The following is a 24,247-nucleotide window of genomic DNA, read 5'->3' on the forward strand; positions in this document are numbered from 1 at the left end:
AGCTACAAGAAATAGGTAAGGGCATTCTGTAAATGACCCAGTCATTCTCACAACATGGTACAACATAGTTTTATTAAAGATCACTTACAGTACACTTCAGCATGTTGTTACAGCTGTGTGACGATGATTAAGGCCCGGTCCCACTTTCCCGAGATACTCACGAATTCTCCCGAGTTTTCCCCTTGATTCAAACTCGGAGAATTACGGTAATAGCCATTTGTAGGTACCCGGGGCAATTTTTTTTAACTCGTGGACATTTTTCAACATGTTGAAAAAACGTCCCGACTTACCTGACTTACCTTAGCTGCGAAACATCTACAGCCTCCTAAGAGCTCACTACCGACATTCCCCGACATTCCCCGACATTCCCCGAGCACGAATCAAGGGAAAAATGCGGGAGAGTTTGTGAGTAACTCAGGAAAGTGGGACAGGGCCTTTAGATTGCCAGCATGAGCTGAGTTATGATAATATGAACCGTGTAATAGGCAGAGCATTTACTAATCAAGTACTACAATTGGTTAGTGTGGAGTAACCAATCTACAATTCTAAATCGGAAACTATTTCAACAAACGCATTCATATTTCTTAACAAGGATAATTAATATATGTTTTAACATGTTCAATATCATTCTTTCTGATTGGATTTGCATACACTAACAATTAGACATTTTTCTTGCCCATGTGTCAAGTTTTAGAACTGTTTGTAAAAATTGTAAACTGCTGCAATTAAATAAGAAAATGGTAATTTGAAGATGGTGATAATTTGTTCTGATTTTGCTTCTCAGGTTGAATGTGTTTGATACAGCATTGTTCCACGGTACATTGTCGCCGGATTTGTTAAAGCAGTTTTTCTACCACACATTAACTCAGATTCTCACCTTTAATCCTGTGCTTGAAGGTAAACAGCAAGAAATATTTGAAATTACTAATTCTTTTTGGCTTGACCCAGTATTATGTAGTTCCATGACTTTGCCATGTTTTAGAATATAGACCGGTTCAACGCAGCAACAGGTCTTTTCGGTCCACAATGTCCATGCAGAACATTAATGCTAAGTTAAAATAATCTCCTCTATCTGCATACAATCTAGATTCCTCAATTCCCTGATCATTCATGTGGTTATCTAAAAACCTCTTAAGTGCTACTATTATATATACTTCCACCACCCACCACTCTGTAAAATAAAATTTGCTCCCACATCTTTTAAAGTTTTCCCTTCCGATCTTAAAGTTATGCCTACTTGTCTTTGACCCTGAGAAAACATTCTGAGTGTTTAAGGTGTCTATGCCTTTTTATAATTTTGGACACATCTATCAGGTCTCTCCTCAGCTTCAGAGTAAACAATTCAAATATGTTCGACCACTCCTCATAGCTAATACCATCTAATCCCGCCAGGCAGCACCCTCTTCTGCACCCTCTCCAAAGCCTCCACATCCTTTCTGTAACGGGCCGACACACTACACCAAATGTTGCCTAACCAAAGTTTTATAAAGTTGCTGACTTCCTGACTCTTGTACCCAATACCCTGACTGATGAAGGAATAATACCGCTATATCGTTATCTATTTGTGCTGCTTCTTTCAGGGAGGTTTGTACTTGGACCCCATAATCTGAACAACAATGCTGTTAAAGGGCCTGTCCCACTGTACGAGGTAATTCAAGAGTTTTCCCAAGTTCCCCCCGATTCGAACTCGGAGAATTACGGTAATAGCCGTTCGTAGGTACTCGGGGCTCTCGTGGACATTTTTCACCGTGCTGAAAAAACTTCACGAGTTACCGCTTTTCCCGAGTACCTGCCGTTAGCATTACGAGCCGCTACGAGACATCCACGAGCTCCGACGTAGCCGTTACGTACATTATACGTACTTACCATGAGTTTGATTTTTTTTTAAACTCTGGAGAGCTCTTTAATTACCTCGTACAGTGGAACAGGCCCTTAAGGGTCGTGCTATTAACTACCTCTCCAATTGCAGCACCTTGCACTTGCTCAGATTAAACTCTCATTTCTCATTTTTCTGTCCATATCCATAACTGATCTGTATTCTGCTGTATCCTTTGCCTTCTTCACTGTCTGCAACTCCACCAATTGTTGTTGTCATATATTTGCTGAAATAGGTCATTATACTGCACTGATTTTAAGTGTACTTTTCAAGAACAACTTGCTGAGAGAAATCTACCAAGGCACGATTGCTAGGAATTGAGGGCCTGCGTGGAGCCCTCCTGTGCAGAAGTGTTGCGTTGGATGGCTTGAATGGGGCCCACTTTGGAGTATAGAGTTCAGTTTTGATCACCCTGGTTTTAGTTTTATTTGAAGAGATACAGCGCGGAAACAGGCCCTTTGGCCCACCGCGTCCGCGCCAACCAGCGATCCCTGCATATTAACACTGCCCTACACACACTATGGGCAATTTTACATTGATACAAAACCAATCAACTTACAAACCTGTACGTCTTTGGAGTGTGGGAGGAAACCGATGATCTCAGAAAACCCACGCGGTCATGGTGAGAACGTGCAAACTGTACAGTTAGCACCCATAGTCAGGATCAAACTCGGGTCTCCGGTGCTGCAAGTGCTATGCGGCAGGAACTCTACTGCAATGCCACCGTGCCACCCTGCAATTAAAAAAATGGTGCTAAGCTGGAAAGAGTGCAGAGAAGATTAAAGGATGTTGCTGGGATGAGGTGCTGAGAGGTTGGGCAGGCTAGGACTTTATTATTTGGAGCACAGGAGGGTGAGGGGTGATCTTATAGAGGGATATATGTTCATAAGGAGAATAGATGGGGTAGACGCACAGTTTTTTTACCCAAAGTAGGGGAATCTGGAACGAGAGGACATCTGGACAGGTACATGGATAGGAAAGATTTGCTGGGATAAGGGCTAAATGTGGGCAGGTAGGGCCAGTGCAGATGGGGCATCTTGTCAGAATGGGGAAGTTAGGCCAAAGGGCCGGTTTCCATGCTGTACGACGAGCTATAAATACACTCTGCTCAAAACTGCTGAGCAAATCCTGGCAAAACACAAAGCAAAAACAAGTTGCCCAGTCTTGTTATCTGTAGAAGTTGTCAGATTTTTCACTACTATTGAATAGTCACTAAGAAACAAAGGGGGAAAAAACTAAAACAAATTTAAATTGAAATTTTTTATATGCAAAGACAATCTCTTGCAAACACTAGGCACTTGAAAACGTTCTTGTCTTAGTTAACCCATTGGGATCAGGGATGACCTTCTGTAGAAATTGTCCAATTTTATTGGCAAAGTCCTTCAATCACTTTTTCCAAGGTGGGCACTTCACTGCCCTTGGTATGGCTGCAACCTATGGTCCAGAAACGCCTCGACTTAATTTTGCCATGGAATTGCAACATATTTATGTGCTTTAACATTTTCCCACTCCTATAAACACATGTTGAAAGTGGGTGTACAGTTAATTTAGAGTAATGAGTAAGTCATGGATTTGCAGAGAACTGGATTTGTTAGGTAGGGGGAGAATATTTTTGCCTGCGTAAACTAGTATTTGTGCCTCTGTTTTCACTTTGCATCAACAATGCATTAATGGTATTGCTGCCATCATTGGGTGGCACAGCTGGTAGAGCTAGTACCTCCCATTGCCGAGGCAGTGAGTTTGACTCTCACCTAGGGTGCTGTCCGCGTGGAGTTTGCACGTTCTCCTTGTGACCACTTGCGTTTTCTCCGGGTGCTCCGGTTTCCTCTCACACCCCAAAGATGTTTGGATTTCTCGGCTCATTGACCTCTGCGAGTTATCCCTGGTGTGAACACCTGGTGGGTGTGAAAGTGAGATAACGTCGAACTCGTAAGTGATAGGAGCAGAATTAGGCCATTTGGCCCATCAAGTCTACTCCATTAACCATGGCTGATCTATCTCTCCCTCCTAACCCCATTCTCCTACCTTCTCTCCACAACCCCTAACACCTGTACAAATCAAGAACTAATGTGAACCCGTGATCATCAGTTGGGGACTTGGTGAGTTGAAGAGCCTGTTTCGAAGTTGTATCTTTCAATCGATCAATTTGGAATTTCTGCTAGATAGTTTAAATTACAAACAATTGTATTTAAGAAGGAACTGCAGATGCTGGAAAATCGAAGGTACACAAAAATGCTGGAGAAACTCAGCGGGTGCAGCAGCATCTGTGGAAGGGTTTTGGCCCGAAACGTTGCCTATTTCCTTCGCTCCACAGATGCTGCTGCACCCGCTGAGTTTCTCCAGCGTTTTTGTGTACCTTAAATTACAAACAAGATTGCTCAAAATATTCTGATTTTTTCCGAAATTCATGTTGGTTATTCTGCTGTGTTTCTTTCTGACCATGTAACTTTGTAATCTCATTCAATTGGTGGGACTTCACATGGATGTCAATAGAGACAATAGGGCTGGAATTGTAAAGGTTTTATTTAAACAGCATTTCCTCATTGGCATTCCCGTGGCATTCCTGTGACAGATGTGCATGTTTGCTTTCTCAGTACTGTTCTTGAATTTTGGGCGCAATCCAACTTGAGAGAAAATAATCACCATTACAATTTATCTGATTAAATAATTGCTGATTAGATCTTGGTAAACACATGTCAAACAGGAACTGGCATTGTGATATTGATCTGTGGGTGATAATCCTTCCAGTCTCAGTCTATACTGAGGTTTTTGTCACAGTGAGACTGATTATGGCTGTTCCAAAAACGCCTGCCCACACTCGCTCACTCGTCCAGTCATCCCTGATGGGTGAATAGTTCAATACATTCTGCTGCTCACAATATATGAAAGTGAATGCATGAACCTCTGGGTCTCTACCTTTGGTCAAATGGCCGATCATTGCAAAACTGTGTGGCTGGCTCACAGTGACATTCTGAAGAAGGGTCTCCACCTGAAACGTCACCGATTCCTTCTCTCCTGAGATGCTGCCTGTCCCGCTGAGTTACTCCAGCATTTACTGGTACAGTGACATAACAATAGAGTTGCTGCCTTACAGCACCAGAGATCCAGGTTCAATCCTGACTCTGGGTGCAGTCTGTATGGAGTTTGTACGTTCTTCCCGTGACTGCTTGGGTTTTCCCCGGGTGCTCTGGTTTCCTCCCACACTCCAAAGATATGTGGATTTGTAGGTTAATTGGCTTCAGTAAAATTGTAAATTGTCCATCGTGTGTAGGATAGTAATAGAGTATGGGGTGATTGCTGGTGGACGCGGACTTGGTGGGCCGAAGGGCCTGTTACTGCGCTGCATCTCTAAAGTCTAAACTAGTTGGAAGTATTACTTCACTACTTCTCAGATGGATTGATAGACAAAATACTGAAATCTACTTTAACCTTTTCCATGTTTCATTGCTAGGAATACTGAAGGAATTGGTTCTAGATAACTAATCAGTCTGAAGAAGCTGTTACATGAACTTTAACGTTATATATTCTTTGTTCTTTAGCGTCTGATGCTATTCGCATGCAGGGAGAGTGGTGCTTTGCAAAAACGAAGATCCTTTTAACAACCTTGTACAGGAAGGTAATTGATTATTAACAAATATAGTTGTATTTCTGAGAAACTGAAATTCTTTCAAATAGAATAACTAATATTTAATTTAATTTAAAAAATATTGATGGAGTGGTCCAGCAAATCTAGGGAACCCATAAAATGCGCTGGATGTGATCTGCAGCAGATTGTAAATAACCATTTATCTTGTGTAGTCTCCTCCTGCAGACTTCACCCTAAAGTTTCTGCGAATGAAAATGTACCACTCGTTCTGTGGCTGGATTGGGTAGCATAGCCAAATCCATATATCATCTCTATGAAATCCATACAGTAGCAATGTTACAAAATTTTGAGATTTAAAAAATCAAGTCTGCAATTTATCCCATCGGATAAAGCATAAAAAGAAGTTTAATTTGACACCTAATTCACTTTCATATCTTCAGTATAAAAAATGTTATGGCCATTTTCATACTCGGAAATTAGCATCTTGTTCCCTATTGATTTTCCATTGACTTAACACAAAAGTTGTGATCAAGGACAGTGAAATGGCCATAACTCTATTAAAAATTAACAGAACTAAGATATTTTCAGTTATTATAGATAGAAGCATTCTGAAAAAAATATTAAACAATCTTACTTGGATGACCTGAAATTAAAGCATATAATTAGTTAGTTACCCAATTGTAGCTAATTCCAAAATTCAATTACTATATCTAAACATCTATCCATTTCTTAAGAAAAGATTAACATTTTTAAATAGCCTAAGTGTCCAAAGAACATTCACACAAGAATTCACAATAAAACATGATTTTTAAATCTCATTGACATTATTTATTGGCCAAATGGAAGGGATTTAGTGTTCAATTGCTGTAAATTAATGGCCATTTAAATCAGCTTGCCAGTGGGTTTTTCTGGAATGCGATGGTTTGGAACGTTGCCATTGCGGTGGATTTGTAGCCCATATGCCCAGAAAGATACTGCGGTATTGAATGGGCCCCCAAGTCAGCTACTCGCAACATAAAATTTTGAATAAAGGGATCTTAAGAAGCCCTTTTTAATGTAAAAATAAACAACCTACCTTGCCTTGTCCCCTACATGAGATCCGTCCTGTTGTCGGGGTTCGCGGCTTTAGAGGATGATTTTTAATCTACTATAACAATTAAATAACCCAATTTAGTTTAAAAATACCTGCAGCGAACGAATTTCGCAGCTATTTTTCGTCAGCAACTAAGTAGGCTGAACAACCTCGATTTCAACAGCCTAGAGAAAATCGCGTTTTAAACCCGCCCCCCTCTCAAAGGCGCCAAAGTCGCGCACACGGGCAGCGGCAGAACTGCAGCGCCGCTGAAGGTTAGTTTTGCAACATACCTACATACAGCAGACATGGACAGTGGGCTAAGGCACCATTGTTCTGTAAGGTTCTGTATTTGACCTGTGGTTTATCTCATCGTAAGTTTGCATCTTGGTATGAGAAGAGGGAGATTGGGTTCATGACCCTCGCTAAGGTGAAAGCTGAGGAAACATGGATTGGGCTTGTGCAGTGGACCTAAGAGGCTGAGCTTGGAATAATGTTGAGATCTTTGCAGTGAATTGCAGGACATTTGCGAGCATGGTTGTACAAAGGGATCTTGAGGTGCAAGGCCATGGCTCCTTGAAATCCAGGATGGGGAGGAATCTGCCTACAGACAGGAAGTGTCACAGCTGGCGTCCTGGTGCCGTCGCAACTACCTAGACCTCAATGCTCTTAAGACAGTGGAATTGATTGTAGACTTTAGGAGAGCTCCCCCTCCCCTCACCCCACTCACCATCAACAACACCACCACAGTCACAATTGTGGAGTCTTTTAAGTTCCTGGAAACCATCATCTCCAAGGACCTTAAATGGGGGGGCTACCATCGACTCCACAGGCAAAGGCACAACAGAGGATGTACTTCCTGCGGCAGCTGAGGAAGCACAATCTGCCACAGGCAATGATGGTCCAATTCTATACGGCCATCGTAGAGTCTGTCCTCACTTTCTCCATCATGGCCTGGTTTGGCTCAGCCACCAAGCACGACACCTGGAGGCTGCAGTGAATCGTCCGATCAGCAGAGAAGGTTATTGGCTGCAACCTTCCCTTCATTGATGAACTGTACACTGCAAAGGTCAGGAAGCGAGCGGGCAAGATCATCTCTGACCCCTCTCACTCTGGCCACAAACTCTTTGAATCACTTCCCTCTGGAAGGCGACTCCGGATTGTCAAAGCTGCCACAGCCAGACATAAAAACAGTTTTTATCCACGAGTAGTTGCTCTACTCAACAGCCAAAAATCTGTAGCCTCCCTTTGATCTGGTATTTTGTTGGGTCACATACTTGATCAATGGTGTTTTATCATTAATATTTTATTATTATTAATGTTTAGTGTTTCTGAGTCATTCGTAACTGTCACTGTATGTCATGTTGTTACTTGTGGGCGGAGCACCAAGGCAAATTCCTTGTATGTGAATACTTGGCCAATAAACTTACTTACTTGAAAGTGGCAACTCAAGTAGGATAGTGTGGAGGATGAATGGCATATTTGCCTTTATATGTCAGAGTGTTGAGCATAAAAACGGAAGTCATATTGCAGCTTTATAGGTAGTGGTTAGGCACACTTGGAGTACAATGTGCAGTTCTAGTTGCTGCGCTACAGGAAGAATTGGGGACGGAACACGTGGATCCACCCATCACTTGCCTAGTTTTGTCCCTTCCCCATCTCTCTTCCAACTTTCTCCCTTCTGCTGGAATCAGTCTGAAGAAAAGTCCTGACCCGACACATCGCCTGTCCATGTCCTCTGAGATGCTGTCTGAATTCCTCCAGCACTTTGTTCTTTACTCGAGGTTCCAGCACCTGCTGTTCCTTGTGCCCACACTTGGATTAATTTAGTTCCGTTTATTATTGTTAAGCCTACTGAGTAACAGTGAAAAGGTTTTCGTTGTTTGCTTTCCAGTCAAGAAAAGACTATACATGTCTACAATCAAGCTGTCCACAGTGTACAGATAAAGGGTACCATATATAACCATATAACAATTACAGCACGGAAACAGGCCATCTCGACCCTTCTAGTCCGTGCCGAACACGTATTCTCCCCTAGTCCCATATAGCTGCGCTCAGACCATAACCCTCCATTCCTTTCCCGTCCATATAACTATCCAATTTATTTTTAAATGATAAAAACGAACCTGCTTCCACCACCTTCACTGGAAGTTCATTCCACACAGCTACCACTCTCTGAGTAAAGAAGTTCCCCCTCATGTTACCCCTAAACTTCTGTCCCTTAATTCTCAAGTCAAGTCCCCTTGTTTGAATCTTCCCTACTCTCAGTGGGAAAAGCTTATCCACGTCAACTCTGTCTATCCCTCTCATCATTTTAAATACCTCTATCAAGTCCCCCCTTAACCTTCTGCGCTCCAAAGAATAAAGCCCTAACTTGTTCAACCTTTCTCTGTAACTTAGATGCTGAAACCCAGGCAACATTCTGGTAAATCTCCTCTGTACTCTCTCTATTTTGTTGACATCCTTCCTATAATTAGACGACCAAAATTGTACACCATACTCCAGAATTGGCCTCACCAATGCCTTGTACAATTTTAACATTACATCCCATCTTCTATACTCAATGCTCTGATTTATAAAGGCCAGCACACCAAAAGCTTTCTTTACCACCCTATCTACATGAGATTCCACTTTCAGGGAACTGTGCACAGTTATTCCCAGATCCCTCTGTTCACCTGCATTCTTCAATTCCCTACCATTTACCATGTACGTCCTATTTTGATTTGTCCTGCCAAGATGTAGCACCTCACACTTATCAGCATTAAACTCCATCTGCCATCTTTCAGCCCACTCTTCCAACCGGCATAAATCTCTCTGTAGACTTTGAAAATCTACTTCATTATCCACAACCCCACCTATCTGCATACTTACTAATCCAATTTACCACACCATCATCCAGATCATTGATGTACATGACAAACAACAGTGGACCCAACACAGATCCCTGTGGCACCCCACTAGTCACTGGCCTCCAACCTGACAAACAACCATCCACCATTACTCTCTGGCATCTCCCATTCAGCCACTGTTGAATCCATCTTGCTACTCCACCATTAATACCCAACAATTGAACCTTCTTAACCAACCTTCCGTGAGGAACCTTGTCAAAGGCCTTACTGAAGTCCATATATACAACATCCACTGCTTTACCCTCATCAATTTCCCGAGTAACCTCTTCAAAAAATTCAAGAAGATTAGTCAAACATGATCTTCCAGGCACAAATCCATGTTGACTGTTCCTAATCAGACCCTGTTTATCCAGATGCTTGTATATATTATCTCTAAGTATCCTTTCCATTAATTTGCCCACCACTGACGTCAAACTAACAGGTCTATAATTGCTAGGTTTACTCTTAGACCCCTTTTTAAACAATGGAACAACATGCGCAGTACGCCAATCCTCCGGCACTATTCCCGTTTCCAATGACATTTGAAATATTTCTGTCATAGCCCCTGCTATTTCTACACTAACTTCCCTCAATGTCCTAGGGAATATCCTGTCCGGACCTGGAGACTTATCCACTTTTATATTTCTCAAAAGTGTCAGTACTTCCTCTTCTTTGAATCTCATAGTTTCCATAGCTACTCTACTTGTTTCCCTTACCTCACATAATTCAATATCCTTCTCCTTGGTGAATACCGAAGAAAAGAAATTGTTCAATATCTGCCCCATCTCTTTTGGCTCTGCAGATAGCTGTCCACTCTGACTCTCTAATGGACCAATTTTATCCCTCGTTATCCTTTTGCTATTAATATAGCTGTAGAAATCCTTTGGATTTACTTTCACCTTACTTGCCAAAGCAACCTCATATCTTCTTTTAGCTTTTCTAATTTCTTTCTTAAGATTCTTTTTACATTCTTTATACTCCTCAAGCACCTCATTTACTCCATGCTGCCTATAATTATTGTAGATCTCTCTCTTTTTCCGAACCAAGTGCCCAATTTCCCTTGAAAACCATGGCTCTTCACAATTTTTACTATTTCCTTTCAACCGAACAGGGACATAAAGATTCTGTACTCTTAAAATTTCACCTTTAAATGACCTCCATTTCTCTTCCACATCTTTCCCATAAAACAAACTGTCCCAATTTACTCCTTTTAAATCCTTTCGCATCTCCTCAAAGTTAGCCTTTCTCCAATCAAAAATCTCAACCCTAGGTCCAGTTCTGACCCTCTCCATAATTATATTGAAACTAATGGTATTGTGATCACTGGTCCCGAACTGTTCCCCAACGCATACCTCTGCCACCTGACCCGTCTCATTTCCTAACAGGAGGTCCAGCACCGCCCCTTCTCTAGTAGGTACTTCTACATATTGCTGCAAAAAACTATCCTGCACACATTTTACAAACTCCAACCCATCCAGCCCATTTACAGAATGTGTTTCCCAGTCTATGTGTGGAAAATTGAAATCTCCCACAATCACTACCTTGTGCTTACTACTAATATCTGCAATCTCCTTACATATTAGCTCTTCCAATTCTTGCTCCCCATTTGGCGGTCTATAATACACCCCTATAAGTGTTGCTACCCCTTTCCCATTTCTCAGTTCCACCCAAATAGCCTCACTAGACGAGCCCTCTAATCTATCCTGCCAAAGCACTGCTGTAATATCTCCCCTGATAAGCAATGCAACACCTCCACCTCTTGCCCCTCCAATTCGATCACACCTGAAGCAACGAAATCCTGGAATATTTAGTTTCCAATCACAGCCCTCCTGCAACCATGTTTCACTGATCGCCACAACATCATACTTCCAGGTGTCAATCCAGGCTCTAAGTTCATCCACCTTTCTTACAATGCTCCTAGCATTAAAATATACACATTTAAGAAACTCACCCTCTCTTATTCTCTGTTTATTGTCTTTTTCTTCTCTCTCCCCTACATTTTGGGTCAGAGTGCTACCATTCTCTGCCTCCTGCCTCACACACTGACTGCTAGCTTTCCCAATTTGAGTCCCTCCCCCCAACCATACTAGTTTAAAGTCTCCCCAGTAGCCTTTGCAAATCTCCCCGCCAGGATATTGGTCCTCCTCGAGTTCAAGTGCAACCCGTCCTTTCTGTACAGGTCGCACCTTCCCCAAAAGAGGTCCCAATGATCCAAAAACTTGAATCCATACCCACTGCACCAGTCCCTCATCCACTCATTTATCCTCCACCTCGCTCCATTCCTACTCTCACTGTCGCGTGGCACAGGCAGTAATCCTGAGATTGTTACCTGTGAGATATATGGTTTGTGCTCACAATCACTACTCAGAGACTAAATTGTGGAACTCCCTAAATTCTTCTTTCAGGACCTCTTCTCTTTTTTTACCTATGTCGTTGGTACCTATATGTACCACAACCTCAGGCTCCTCTCCCTCCCATTTCAGGATTTCTTGGACACATTCAGACACATCCCTGACCCTGGCACCAGGGAGGCAAACTACCATCCGGGTCTCCTGTCTGCATCCACAGAATCGCCTATCCGACCCCCTGACTATAGAGTCCCCTATTACAATGTTTGCTGCATGATAAAGTCCAATTAAAGCTAGTTCAAAGGTTTGCAATGAGGGAGGTGGGAGTTCAGCACCGCGCTCCAGCTGGTCGGAGGAGACCAGTTGCCTGATCACAGCTGGTAGGAAACTGTCCCCAAATCTGAAAGAATACATTTTCAATCTTCTGCACCTCTTGCCTGATGGGAGCGGGAGAAGATGGTGTGGCCAGAATGAGACTGGCCCTTGAATATGCTGCTGGCCTTGCTGAGGCAGCGTGAGGTGAAGATGGATTCCATGGAAGGAAAGTTGGCTTGTGAGATGGTCTGACGCTGTGTCCACTGCTCTCTGCAATTTCTTGCGTTCTTGGATGGAGCTGTTCCCAAACAAAGCTGTGATGCATCCCAATAAAATACTTTGTATGGCGCATCTGTAGATGTTGGTGAGGATTATAGGGGACATGCTAGACTTCCTAAACCTTCTAAGAAAGTGGAGGCGCTGGTGTGCTTTCTTGGGTATTGCTTCACTGTGGCTGGTGATATTTATTCCAAAGAACTTGAATCAACTTCGATGCCATCAATGTATAGTGGGGAGTGTCTTGCTGACATTGAGGAGCAGGTTGTCCTGGCAGCAGGTTACAAGGTTCTCCATCTTCTTGTACTCTGTCTTGTCATTATTTGATATCTGGCCCACTATGGTAATGTCATCTGCAAACTTGTAGATTATGCTGCATCGGTATTTGGCTGCACAGTCATGAGTGTAGAAGGTGTAAGGGGCGGAGAACGCATCGTGGTGGGGCACCAGTGTTGAGGATTAATGTGGAGGATAATTTGTCACCTTACCTCTGAATCTTGGCATTCTTGGTCGGTGGGGGCACTGCGAGCCGGCAGCCCCGCCAGCAGCGTGTTTGTTTTTCTACTTTTTTTGCTTTTTTAGTTTGTCTTAATGTAAGTTTTTAATGTCTCTCGGTGTGTCTTGTGTGGAGGGTGGTGTGAGGGTCTAAGGGGGAAACCGTTTCAGTCGTCTCCTCCACGGAGAGGCGACTTTTTCCATGTCGCCTCCCCCGTGGCCTAACATAGAGGATTGGTGCGGCCTTTCCCGGAGACGTGCCTGGGGCTTCAGCAGCGGGCGCAGCGAGGACGCTTTTGTCGCGGAGCGGGTGAGCCCTCGCTGGGGGTCGCAGGAGGGGAGCGCTCCGATTGCTGGCCCGTGGCAGCCTGAAGCCGCGGTCTGCGGAGATCCAGCTGGCGGCGTCTGGAGCCTGGGATCCCCTGTTGGGGACCTGGGAGGAGAAGAGCTCTGACCGCCGGCCCGCGGCCTACTTCTACCGTGGGAGCGATGGGGACTTACCCTCCGGAGCGGAGTCCATCGCTGGGGATTCCTGGAGAGGAGCTCCGACCGCCGGCCCTGCAGTCTGTGGTGCTTCTTGCTGCGGCGCGGCTATCTTCGACCGCCGGCCTGCGGCCTACACCAACTTGAAGCCGCGGTCTCCGGTGAGGAGGCACCGATTCAGGACTTACCTGGACTTACCTTGTCTGAACATCTGGATGCCCGCAGCGGCGACTGCGGACGGTTGAGGTCCCGACCATGAGGGAAAATGGAGGAGGACTGGCCAAATTTTGTGCCTTCCACCACAGTGATGAATGCTGTGGTGGATGTTTGTGTTACATTTTTATTGTGTCTGTGTTCTTTTTCATTGTACCGCTGTTGGCAAATTCATTTCACTTGCACGTTATGTGCAAGTGACGAGTAAAACTCGACTTGACTTATTCTGGTGTGTTGGTCACGAAGCTGTGGCTTATATTGCCTTAAGTCAAAAGCTTCATGTATGAGAAATGAACGTTATGGTTTGACTAATTTTCAAATTCTGGACTGTTTTAAATGCCACAATAATACTGGGATGAAAACCATGAATGGATTAAGCATGGTCAGAGTGTGGAAACAGGCCCTTCAGCCCAATTTGCCCACACTGGCCAACATGTCCCCGATACACTAGTCCCACAAGCAGGTGCGTGTTTGGACTTGTCTCTGCTGCAGTCCTGCTTTGTCAGAATGTTTTTTCCAGAGTTTTTGTAAAATGTACAACTTTGCCTCAGTAATCTCACTGTTGGGCTGTATACAAATTAAGGACTGGTATTAATTTGGGTCAAAATGATTGAGAAAATCTGAACCAAGTTGGGTTACAAGCGTTGCTGCCTTACAGCGCTTGCAGAGACCCGGGTTCGATCCCGACTACGGCTGCTGTCTGCGCGGAGTTTGTACGTTCTCATCCTTGACAGAGTGTGTTTACTCCGAGATCTTTGCTTTCCTCCCACTCTCCAAAGACGGGTTTGTAGGTTAATTGGCTTGGTACAAATGCAAATTGTCCCTCGTGTGTGTAGGAGGGAATTGGCTTGGTACAAATGTAAATTGTCCCTCGTGTGTGCCTGTTTCTGCACTGTATCTCTAAACTAAACTAAACTTGTATCCTCCATGTCACAGATGCTTTGAACAGTTCTAATATTGAAATGTTGCATGACCATTTAATCTGGTGTGAATTTATTGTGTTTACTTCTCACTTTCTCTGTGCAGATCTTCGTGCTGTTCAGCGCAGAGGAGTTGATTGTTCATCTTCGGCAAGTTCTGGAGACCCATGAGGTGAACTGGCAGAACGTACTATCCTGTGCTTCCACGTTGCTGGTCTGCCAACCACCGACCCAACAGCTATTGAAAGGTATGGAAATGACTTTGGTAAGGTGGTAGTACAAATTGATTTTATATATATCAAGGTGTATCATGTGTCGGATCGAACAGCAGATGCTGGTTTACACCAAAGATGGACACAAAATTATGGAGTAACTCAGCAGGACAGACAGCATCTCTGGAGAGAAGGAAGATATCTGGAGTCAATATCATCACCATCTACTTCAAGTAGCTCTTGCGTTCCTTCTCTCTCCATCCTTCCCAGGTCTCCCACCAGTCTTACTGTCTCCGACTACATTTTATCTCTGTTTGCTTTGTTGTTACCTTCTCCCAGCTAACATTAATCTATTCTCCATTTTCCTTCATCTCCATCCCCTTTGCCCTATTTTCACACCTTCACAATTCCTTATCTATCTCCCTTCCCCAACCGACGTCAGTCTGAAGAAGGATCTCGACCCGAAACGTCACGCATTCTTTCTCTCCAGAGATGTTTCTGTCCCGCTGTTACTCTAGGATTTTGTGTCTATCTTTGGTTTATACCTGCATCTGCAGTTCATACACAATATCATCACCACCCTGGCCACTTTCTTATTTTGCTGCTACTGTTGGGCAGAAGGTACATGAGCCTGAAAACTGTGACCACCAGGTTCAAGAACACCTTTCTGCCAGCAACTATCAGTCTCTTGAATACTGTAACATCGCTAATCTCAGCAACTATGATCCTCCATGGATTGTGTGTTTAGTTGCACAATGGAACTGGGTTTTTGCACTATTATGTTTACCAAGTAATATAGTTATTAATTTATTGTATAATAAATTTTACGGTTTATTATGTATTTACCGGTGTGTTCTTATGTTTATGAGCCTGTTAAGTTGCAGCAAGTAAGAATTTAATTGTTTCTTTGTTTGTATGTATGACCCTCTCCACACTCCATCATGCAGCTGTTTTTTCCATACTATTGCATTTCATTAAATGGAGAGAAGGAGTGGGTGACGTTTCGGGTCGAGACCCTTCTTAGTTTAAAGAAGGGTCTCGACCCGAAACATCACCCATTCCTTAACAGAAAACATGCTTGCATCAATCTGTAGTGTGCATGGTTAAGCATATATGTTACCATGGTCCAGGATTTATTGACACAGGTTGATCATACGCTGAATAATCCAACCACATTTTTGTTTGGAAGTGGAAAGAAATAATAGAAATTGCATTAATTGCAATGTGTAAAAAGAGTTGAGATACTGTATTATAATTTTGCTGCATGTCATTGTATATATCATGTCTTGTTTGGTGAATATGTTTAGTTTGTGACTTTATTTCAAGCAGAAATAATATGTGAATGCTTCATTGAGCATAATTCCGACTGGTAGCTACGCACTTCATCCAAGCACATTATCGCACGCGTCATGCAAGCCGTCTTAAATGACCACTTAAACTGTCATTTGGAAACCTAAAAAGCTGCCTAGGTTGCCCGGCTGGCAACAGGGAAAAAAAGTGAAGTGAGAGCCCTGCTATATAATCCTTGCTTGTTTTCCTTTACCCTAACCTTCAGTCTGAAGGAGGGTCTCGACCCAAAACGTCACCTATTCCTTTTCTCCGGAGATGCTGTCTGACCCGCCGAGTTACTCCAGCTTTTTGTGTCTATCTTCGGTTTAAACCAGCATCTGCACTTCCTTCCTGCTCATGACGACAGCATACTTGTTTTCAAAAATGCAAATTATGAATCACGTTCACATTCCATAGCTGCTATGGTGGATCTGAACTTGGATCTCTGGATTATCATCAGTCTTGGCCACCATTTAACCAAATGCGTGGTAAGGTGCTGGTTCAAACCGAAGATTGACAAAATGCTGGTGTAACTCAGCGAGACAGTTTGTACGCACCAGATTTAAAAAAAATTATTGTTAAACGCTGTTTCCATCATTTCCACTTCAGAATTGACATTAAATTTCAACTGAAATATCTCCTGACCAAATTTGTTATGTAATGTAATGCAACCCCAGGTTTGCATTTCTGCTTTCTGGTCAAGGGTACAGTGAGTTGAGGGTACTGTGAGTTGAGGGTACAGTGAGTTAAGGGTACAGTGTTTATTAGTAAAGGTACAGTTTAAAGGATAAAGATTTTTATAGTGTGAGGGAGTTGATTTAATTTGGGGGTCAGCCATGTCAGTGGAGATCGGCCCCATGGTTTGCTCATCCTCATCCTGCAACATGTGGGAGATCAGGGATATGGTCGGTGTCCCTGGTGACTACGTTTGCCGGAAGTGTGTCCAGCTGCAGCTCCTGGCAGACCGCATTGAACGATTGGAGCTGCGGTTGGATTCATACTGGATCATCCACGATGCTGAGAAAGTCGTGAATAGCACGTACAGTGAGTTGGTCACACCGCAGGCAAAAGGTAAGAGGACAGAAAGGGAGCGGGTGGCCATTAGCCAGCATAGCAGTAGGCAGGTAGTGCAGGAGTCCCCTGCGGTCATCTCCCTCCTAAACAGGTATACCATTTTGGATACTGTTGGGGAAGATGGCTCATCAGGGGAAGGCAGCAGCAGCCAAGTTCATGGCACCATGGGTGGCTCTGCGGCACAGGAGGGGAGGAAAAAGAGTGGAAGGGCAATAGTAATAGGGGATTCAATTGTAAAGGGAATAGATAGGCGTTTCTGCGGCCGCAAACAAGACTCCAGGATGGTATGTTGCCTCCCTGGTGCAAGGGTCAAGGATGTCACTGAACGGCTGCTGAACATTCTGGAGGGGGAGGGTGAACAGCCAGTTGTCGTGATGCACATTGGCACCGAATGATATAGGTAAAAAAAGGGATGAGGTCCTACAAGGTGAATTTAGGGAGCTAGGGGATAAACTACCAGTGCCACGTGCTAGTCAGAGTAGAAATAGGAGGATATTGCAGATGAATACGTGGCTTGAAAAATGGTGCAAAAGGGAGGGATTCAAATTTCTAGGGCATTGGAACCAGTTCTGGAGGAGGTGGGACCAGTACAAACAGGACGGTGTGCACCTGGGCTGGAATGGAACCAATGTCCTTGGGGGAGTGTTTGCTAGTGCTGTCGAGGAGGCTTTAAACGAATGTGGCAGGGGGATGGGTGCAAGAGCAGAGAGACAGAGGGGTGTAAAATGGGGGTAGAAGCAATAGGTAGCAAGGTGAAAAGTAAAAGTGGCAGGCAGACAAATCCAGGGCAAAAATCAAAAAGGGCCACTTTTCAACATAATTGTATATGGGGTAAGAGTGTTGTAAAAACAAGCCTGAAGGTTTTGTGTCTCAATGCAAGGAGCATTCGTAATAAGGTGGATGAGTTGAATGTGCAGATAGTTATTAATGAATATGATATAGTTGGGATCACGGAGACATGGCTCCAGGGTGACCAAGGCGGGAGCTGAACATCCAGGGATATTCAATATTCAGGAGGGATAGACAGAAAGGAAAAGGAGGTGGGGTAGCGTTGCTAGTTAGAGAGGAGATTAACGCAATAGAAAGGAAGGACATTAGCTTGGAGGATGTGGAATCGATATGGGTAGAGCTGCGAAACACTAAGGGGCAGAAAACGCTAGTGGGAGTTGTGTACAGGCCACCTTACATTAGTGGAGTTGTGGATGGCATCAAACAGGAAATTAGAAATGTGTGCAACAAAGGTAAAACAGTTATAATGGGTGACTTCAATCTACATATAGATTGGGTGAATCAAATTGGCAGGGGTGCTGAGGAAGAGGATTTCTTGGAATGTATGCGGGATAGTTTTCTAAACCAACATGTAGAGGAACCAATGAGAGAGCAGGCTATTCTAGACTGGGTATTGAGTAATGAGGAAGGGTTAGTTAGCAGTCTTGTGGTGCGTGGCCCCTTGGGCAAGAGTGACCATAATATGGTTCAGTTCTTCATTAGGATGGAGAGTGACATTGTTAATTCAGAAACAAGGGTCCTGAACTTAAAGAAAGGTGACTTTGCGGGTATGAGACGTGAATTAAGATAGACTGGCAATTGATTCTTAAAGAGTTGACGGTGGATATGCAATGGAAGGCATTTAAAGACTACATGGATGAACTACAACAATTGTTCATCCCAGTTTGGCAAAAGAATAAATCAGGGAAGGTAGTGCATCCGTGGATAACAAGGGAAATCAGGGATAGTATCAAAACAAAAGATGAAGCATACAAATTAGCCAGAAAAAGCAGCCTACCAGGGGACTGGGAGAAATTCAGTCCAGCAGAGGAGGACAAAGGGCTTAATTATGAAAGGGAAAATAGACTATGAAAGAAAACTGGCAGGAAACATAAAAACTGACGACAAAAGTTGTTATAGATATGTGAAGAGGAAAAGATTAGTTAAAACAAATGTGGGTCCCTTGCAGTCAGAAACAGGCGAATTGGTCATGGGGAACAAGGACATGGCAGACCAATTGAATAACTACTTTGGTTCTGTCTTCACTAAGGAAGACATATATAATCTTCCGGAAATAGCAAGGGACCGGGGGTCAAATGAGATGGAGGAATTGAGTGAAATCCAGGTTAGCCGGGAAGTGGTGTTAGGTAAATTGAATGGATTAAAGGCTGATAAATCTCGAGGGCCAGAAAAGTTGCATCCTAGAGTACTTAAGGAAGTAGCCCCAGAAATGGTGGATGCATTAGTGATAATTTTTCAAAACTCTTTAGATTCTGGAGTAGTTCCTGAGGACTGGAGGGTAGCTAATGTAACCCTTCTTTTTAAAAAGGGAGGGAGAGAGAAAACGGGGAATTACAGACCAGTTAGTCTAACATCGGTAGTGGGGAAAATGCTGGAGTCCGTTATTAAAGATGGGATAGCAGCACATTTGGAAAGTGGTGAATTCATTTGACAAAGTCAGCATGGATTTATGAAAGGTAAATCATGTCTGACGAATCTTATAGAATTTTTCGAGGATGTAACTAGTAGTGGATAAGGGAGAACCAGTGGATGTGTTATATCTGGACTTTCAGAAGACTTTTGACAAGGTCCCACATAAGAGATTAGTATGCAAACTTACAGCACATGGTATTGGGGGTTCAGTATTGATGTGGATAGAGAACTGGCTGGCAGACAGGAAGCCAAGAGTAGGAGTAAGCGGGTCCTTTTCAGAATGGCAGGCGGTGACTAGTGGGGTACTGGATGAGGGAATTGAATGCAACATCTCCAAGTTTGCGGATGACACGAAGCTGGGGGGCAGTGTTAGCTTTGAGGAGGATGCTAGGAGGCTGCAAGGTGACTTGGATAGGTTGGGTGAGTGGGCAAATGCATGGCAGATGCAGTATAATGTGGATACATGCGAGGTTATCCACTTTGGTGGCAAAAACAGGAAAGTAGACTATAATCTGAATGGTGGCCGATTAGGAAAAGGGGAGATGCAACGAGACCTGGGTGTCATGGTACACCAGTCATTGAAAGTAGGCATGCAGGTGTAGCAGGCAGTGAAGAAAGCTAATGGTATGTTAGCATTCATAGCAAAAGGATTTGAGTAAAAGAGCAGGGAGGTTCTGCTGCAGTTGTACAGGGTCTTGGTGAGACCACACCTGGAGTATTGCGTACAGTTTTGGTCTCCTAATCTGAGGAAAGACATTCTTGCCATAGAGGGAGTACAGAGAAGGTTCACCAGACTGATTCCTGGGATGGCAGGACTTTCATATGAAGGAAGACTGGATAGACTCGGCTTGTACTCGCTAGAATTTAGAAGATTGAGGGGGGATCTTATAGAAACTTACAAAATTCTTAAAGGGTTGGACAGGCTAGATGCAGGAATATTATTCCCGATGTTGGGGAAGTCCAGAACAAGGGGTCACAGTTTAAGGATAAGAGGGATTTTTTACACAGAGAGTGGTGAATCTCTGGAATTCTCTGCCACAGAAGGTAGTTGAGGCCAGTTCATTGGCTATATTTAAGAGGGAGTTAGATGTGGCCCTTGTGGCTAAAGGGATCAGGGGGTATGGAGAGAAGGCAGGTATGGGATACTGAGTTGGATGATCAGCCATGATCATATTGAATGGCGGTGCAGGCTCGAAGGGCCGAATGGCCTACTCCTGCACCTATTTTCTATGTTTCTATGTAATGTATATGACCGACTGTAGAACTAAAACCTGGATAAATCCAACGTATCGTTGTGAATGTTGCTCATTAAATAACTACAGTACTGATACTCCATATTAAGAGCCGTTAAAATGAATTCTGTAATAACGTGTCAACGGTAGCAGTGACAATCGAACACTGCGGTTTTAATGTTTCACATGTTCACAATTTAATTAATCCAACTTTATGGATTAAAACAAATAATAACATTGGGAATTAAAACACATTTGATTGCATTCCGTTATCAAACATAGTCAATGTTCGCTCTGAAGACATTTCCAGCACAATATGATCGGGGGGGTGGGAGGGTGGTGTGAAGCAGTGCGGTATGGATAGATGGCGGGGGGGGGGGGGGGGGGTGAATCAGTGCGGGATGGATAGATGGTGGGGGGGGGGGGGGATTGAGAAGGCAATCAGTGCGGAATGGATGGTTTGAGGCAGGGGAATTAGTGTGTGTTGGTTGGAGTAGGTAAAATTGTGAGGGGAGAGTGTGGGGGATCTCAGTGAGGTTGAATGGGCAGATCAGTACAGGATGAATGGGGATAGACAAAAATGCTGGAGAAACTCAGCGGGTGAGGCAGCATCTATGGAGCAAAGGAAATAAGCAACATTTTGGGTCGAGACCCTTCTTCAGACTGATCTTCAAAGATGTTATCGCCATTGGCTGAGTGGCAAGCAGCGGTTGCTATCAGGGCGGGCGGGGTGCGGGAGGAGGAGGTGGAGTCGCGGCTGCTGCTGTGCGGGGCCCGTCATTCGCTCCGACCCTCCGTCACCCCGCACCCAGTATCTTTGCCCCGCACTACAGCCGCCGCCTTCAGTGACATGAAACGTCATGTTCCTTTTCTCCAGAGATGCTGCCTGTCCCGCTGAGTTACTCCAGTTTTTTGTGTCTATCTTTGGTATAAACCAGTATCTGCAGTGCCAAGCCGAGCAAAATGACACGCCATTTAGGTTGCCCAGCGGCACTTTAATAATAATAATAATAATAAATTTTATTTTTGGGCGCCTTTCAGACATCTCAAGGACACCTTACAGAGATTAACAGGAATAAAACAAATATAATCAGAATAAAATAAATAATAAAGACATCACAGAAACACAAATTAAAAACAGAATTCAGTCCAAAAACAAAAAATCAAAAACACAATGTGAAGAGAGAGCAGCGGCAGCTAAAGCGCGCCAGCGTCCAGGCTCTCTTCACGACAGCCATCTTGGACAAAGACTAACAGGATTACGTACAGACAAAAAATCATCCCCCCACAATGGATACCAATTGTGGGGAAGGCACAATGTCCAGTCCCCAACCCCAAGTTCACCCAAAGTCAGGCCTATTGAGGCCACCGCAATTGCCACTGCAATTGCCTCTACGGAGGCCCGATGTTCCTGGCCGTTCTCACCGGGTGGTCTTGCCCCGGCGTCGGGAGAGTCCTCTCAGCGGCTGGGCCACCTGGAACGGCCGCTTCCTAGCTGGAGACCGCGGCTTCCGAAGCCGACAAGGCCGCGCCGGTTTGGAGCTCCCAGGCTCCCGATGTTGAAGTCGGCGCCGCCCGCACCGCTCCGCAGACCCGCAGCCCGGAGGTGTTGAACTCAGCGGTCACAGCTCCAGCGCGTCGATCCAGCGCGGCGACCCAGGCAAGGCATCGCCCGCTCCGCTCCACGATAGCGCTCCAGCGCTGTGCCGCCACAGAGGCCGAGGTGCTGGGCGTTCCCCGCCAGGAAACGGCGCTCCAAACCCACTGGTAGGCCGCGAGGATGGGTCGACGGGCAGCCCGGAGAAAAAGCTGCCTCACCGACCAGGTTGGGACCTAGAAATAAAATTGCCCCCTATCCCCCACTTTAAAAAGTCAATTTCTCCAAACGGACGAAACACAGGACTTACTAAAAACTTTAAAAAAAAAACGAATTAAACGGATGGCTGCTGATTAGCAGCCGTTCCCCAAGATGGCTCCTCCTCCAGCTTTAGGTTGCCAATGGCACCCGGGCAACCGCTAATTTAGAGCCCTGTATAGTAATGATGACCACAACAACCAGGTTTACTGGTATTTTTCAGGGGAGAAAATCTGTATTCCTTACTTTGTTTTTCTCATGGAAGTCCAGACCCGCTAGTGTAGTTGACTTGTAAATCCTTTTGAAATGGCCGAAAAATCATTCAGCCCGAGGATAACCAGTGACTGGCAATAATTATTGGACGGCATGATGGCGCAGCGGTGGAGTTTCTGTCTTACAGCACTTGCAGTGCCGGAGACCCGGGTTCGATCCTGGGTTCGGGCGCTATCTGTACGGAGTTTGTATGTTCTCCCCGTGACCGCGTGTGTTCACTCCGAGATCTTCGGTTTCCTCCCACACTCTAAAGACGTAGAGGTTTGTAGGTTAATTGGCTTGGTAAATGTAAATATTGTCCCAAGTGTGTAGGTATGTTGCAAAGCCTACCTGAAGCGTCGTTGAAGATCTGCTGCTGAGGGTGTGCGCGATTTTGGCGCCGTTTAGAGGGGGCGGGTTTAAAACGCGATTTTCTCTAAGCTGTTCCAATCGAAAATGTTCAGCCTAGTTAATTATTAACGAAAAATCGCTGGAAGACCCCGTCGCAAAAGCTATTATTAGGTTTAAAGGCCTTGAATAATAGTTATAGTAGTTTAAAAATCAATCTCTAAACCCGCGACCGCCAGCAACCGCAGGGTCTCATAAAGCAAATAGCAGAAGTTAGGTTGTATATTTTTACATTAAAAAGGGCTTCTAAAGATCCCTTTATACTAAGTTTAATATTGCGAGTAGCTCAATTTGGCCCCATTATATCGCGCAGTATTTTTCTCGGCATTTGGGGCACAAATCTACCGCAATGTGAACGTTCTAAACCAGCGCGTTCCACGGGGACCCACTGGAAAGCTGATTTAAATGGGCATTTATTTACAGCAATTAAACACTAAATTCCTTCCATTTGGCCTATAAATTAATGTAAATGAGATTTAAAAATCATGTTTTATTGTGAATTATTTGTGAATATTATTTGGACATTTAGGCTATTTAAAAATGTTAATCATTTATTAAGAAATGGATAGATGTTTAGATCTAGTAATTGAAGTCTGAAATTAGCTACAATTAGGTAACTAACTAATTATATGCTTTAATTTCAGGTCATCCAAGTAAGATTATTTTATATTTGTTTCAGAATGCTTCAATCTATGATAACTGAAAATTTCATTCAGTTCTCTTAATTTTTAAGAAAGTTATGGGCTTTTGACTGTTCACGATCACAGCTTTTTTGTTATGTCCATAGAAAATCAATAGGGAACAAGATGCTCATTTCCCAGTATGAAAATGGCCATAACATTTTAAATACTTGAGATATGAAAGTGAATTAGGTGTCAAATTAAACTTATTTTTATGCTTTATCTGATGGGATAAATTACAGACTTGATTTTTAAAATCTCAAAATTTTGTAACATTGCTAAAGTGTGTGTAGGATACTGTTAATATGCGTG

The 24,247-nt window shown here is 43.9% G+C and overlaps 1 protein-coding gene across 2 annotated transcripts in view; it reads left to right on the forward strand.

The window, feature by feature from the left end:
- fanca (FA complementation group A) overlaps positions 1–24,247 on the forward strand; it is a 151,310-nt gene that overhangs the window by 28,316 nt on the left and 98,747 nt on the right. For both annotated transcript variants that reach the window (XM_033035659.1, XM_033035660.1), the window contains exons 11-13: positions 785–897; positions 5,416–5,492; positions 14,579–14,720. In XM_033035659.1, the coding sequence (XP_032891550.1) occupies positions 785–897; positions 5,416–5,492; positions 14,579–14,720 (332 nt within the window). The remainder of the gene's footprint in view (positions 1–784; positions 898–5,415; positions 5,493–14,578; positions 14,721–24,247) is intronic.

Source organism: Amblyraja radiata, chromosome 17 (genome assembly GCF_010909765.2).
Source record: "Amblyraja radiata isolate CabotCenter1 chromosome 17, sAmbRad1.1.pri, whole genome shotgun sequence".
Lineage (NCBI taxonomy): Eukaryota > Metazoa > Chordata > Chondrichthyes > Rajiformes > Rajidae > Amblyraja > Amblyraja radiata.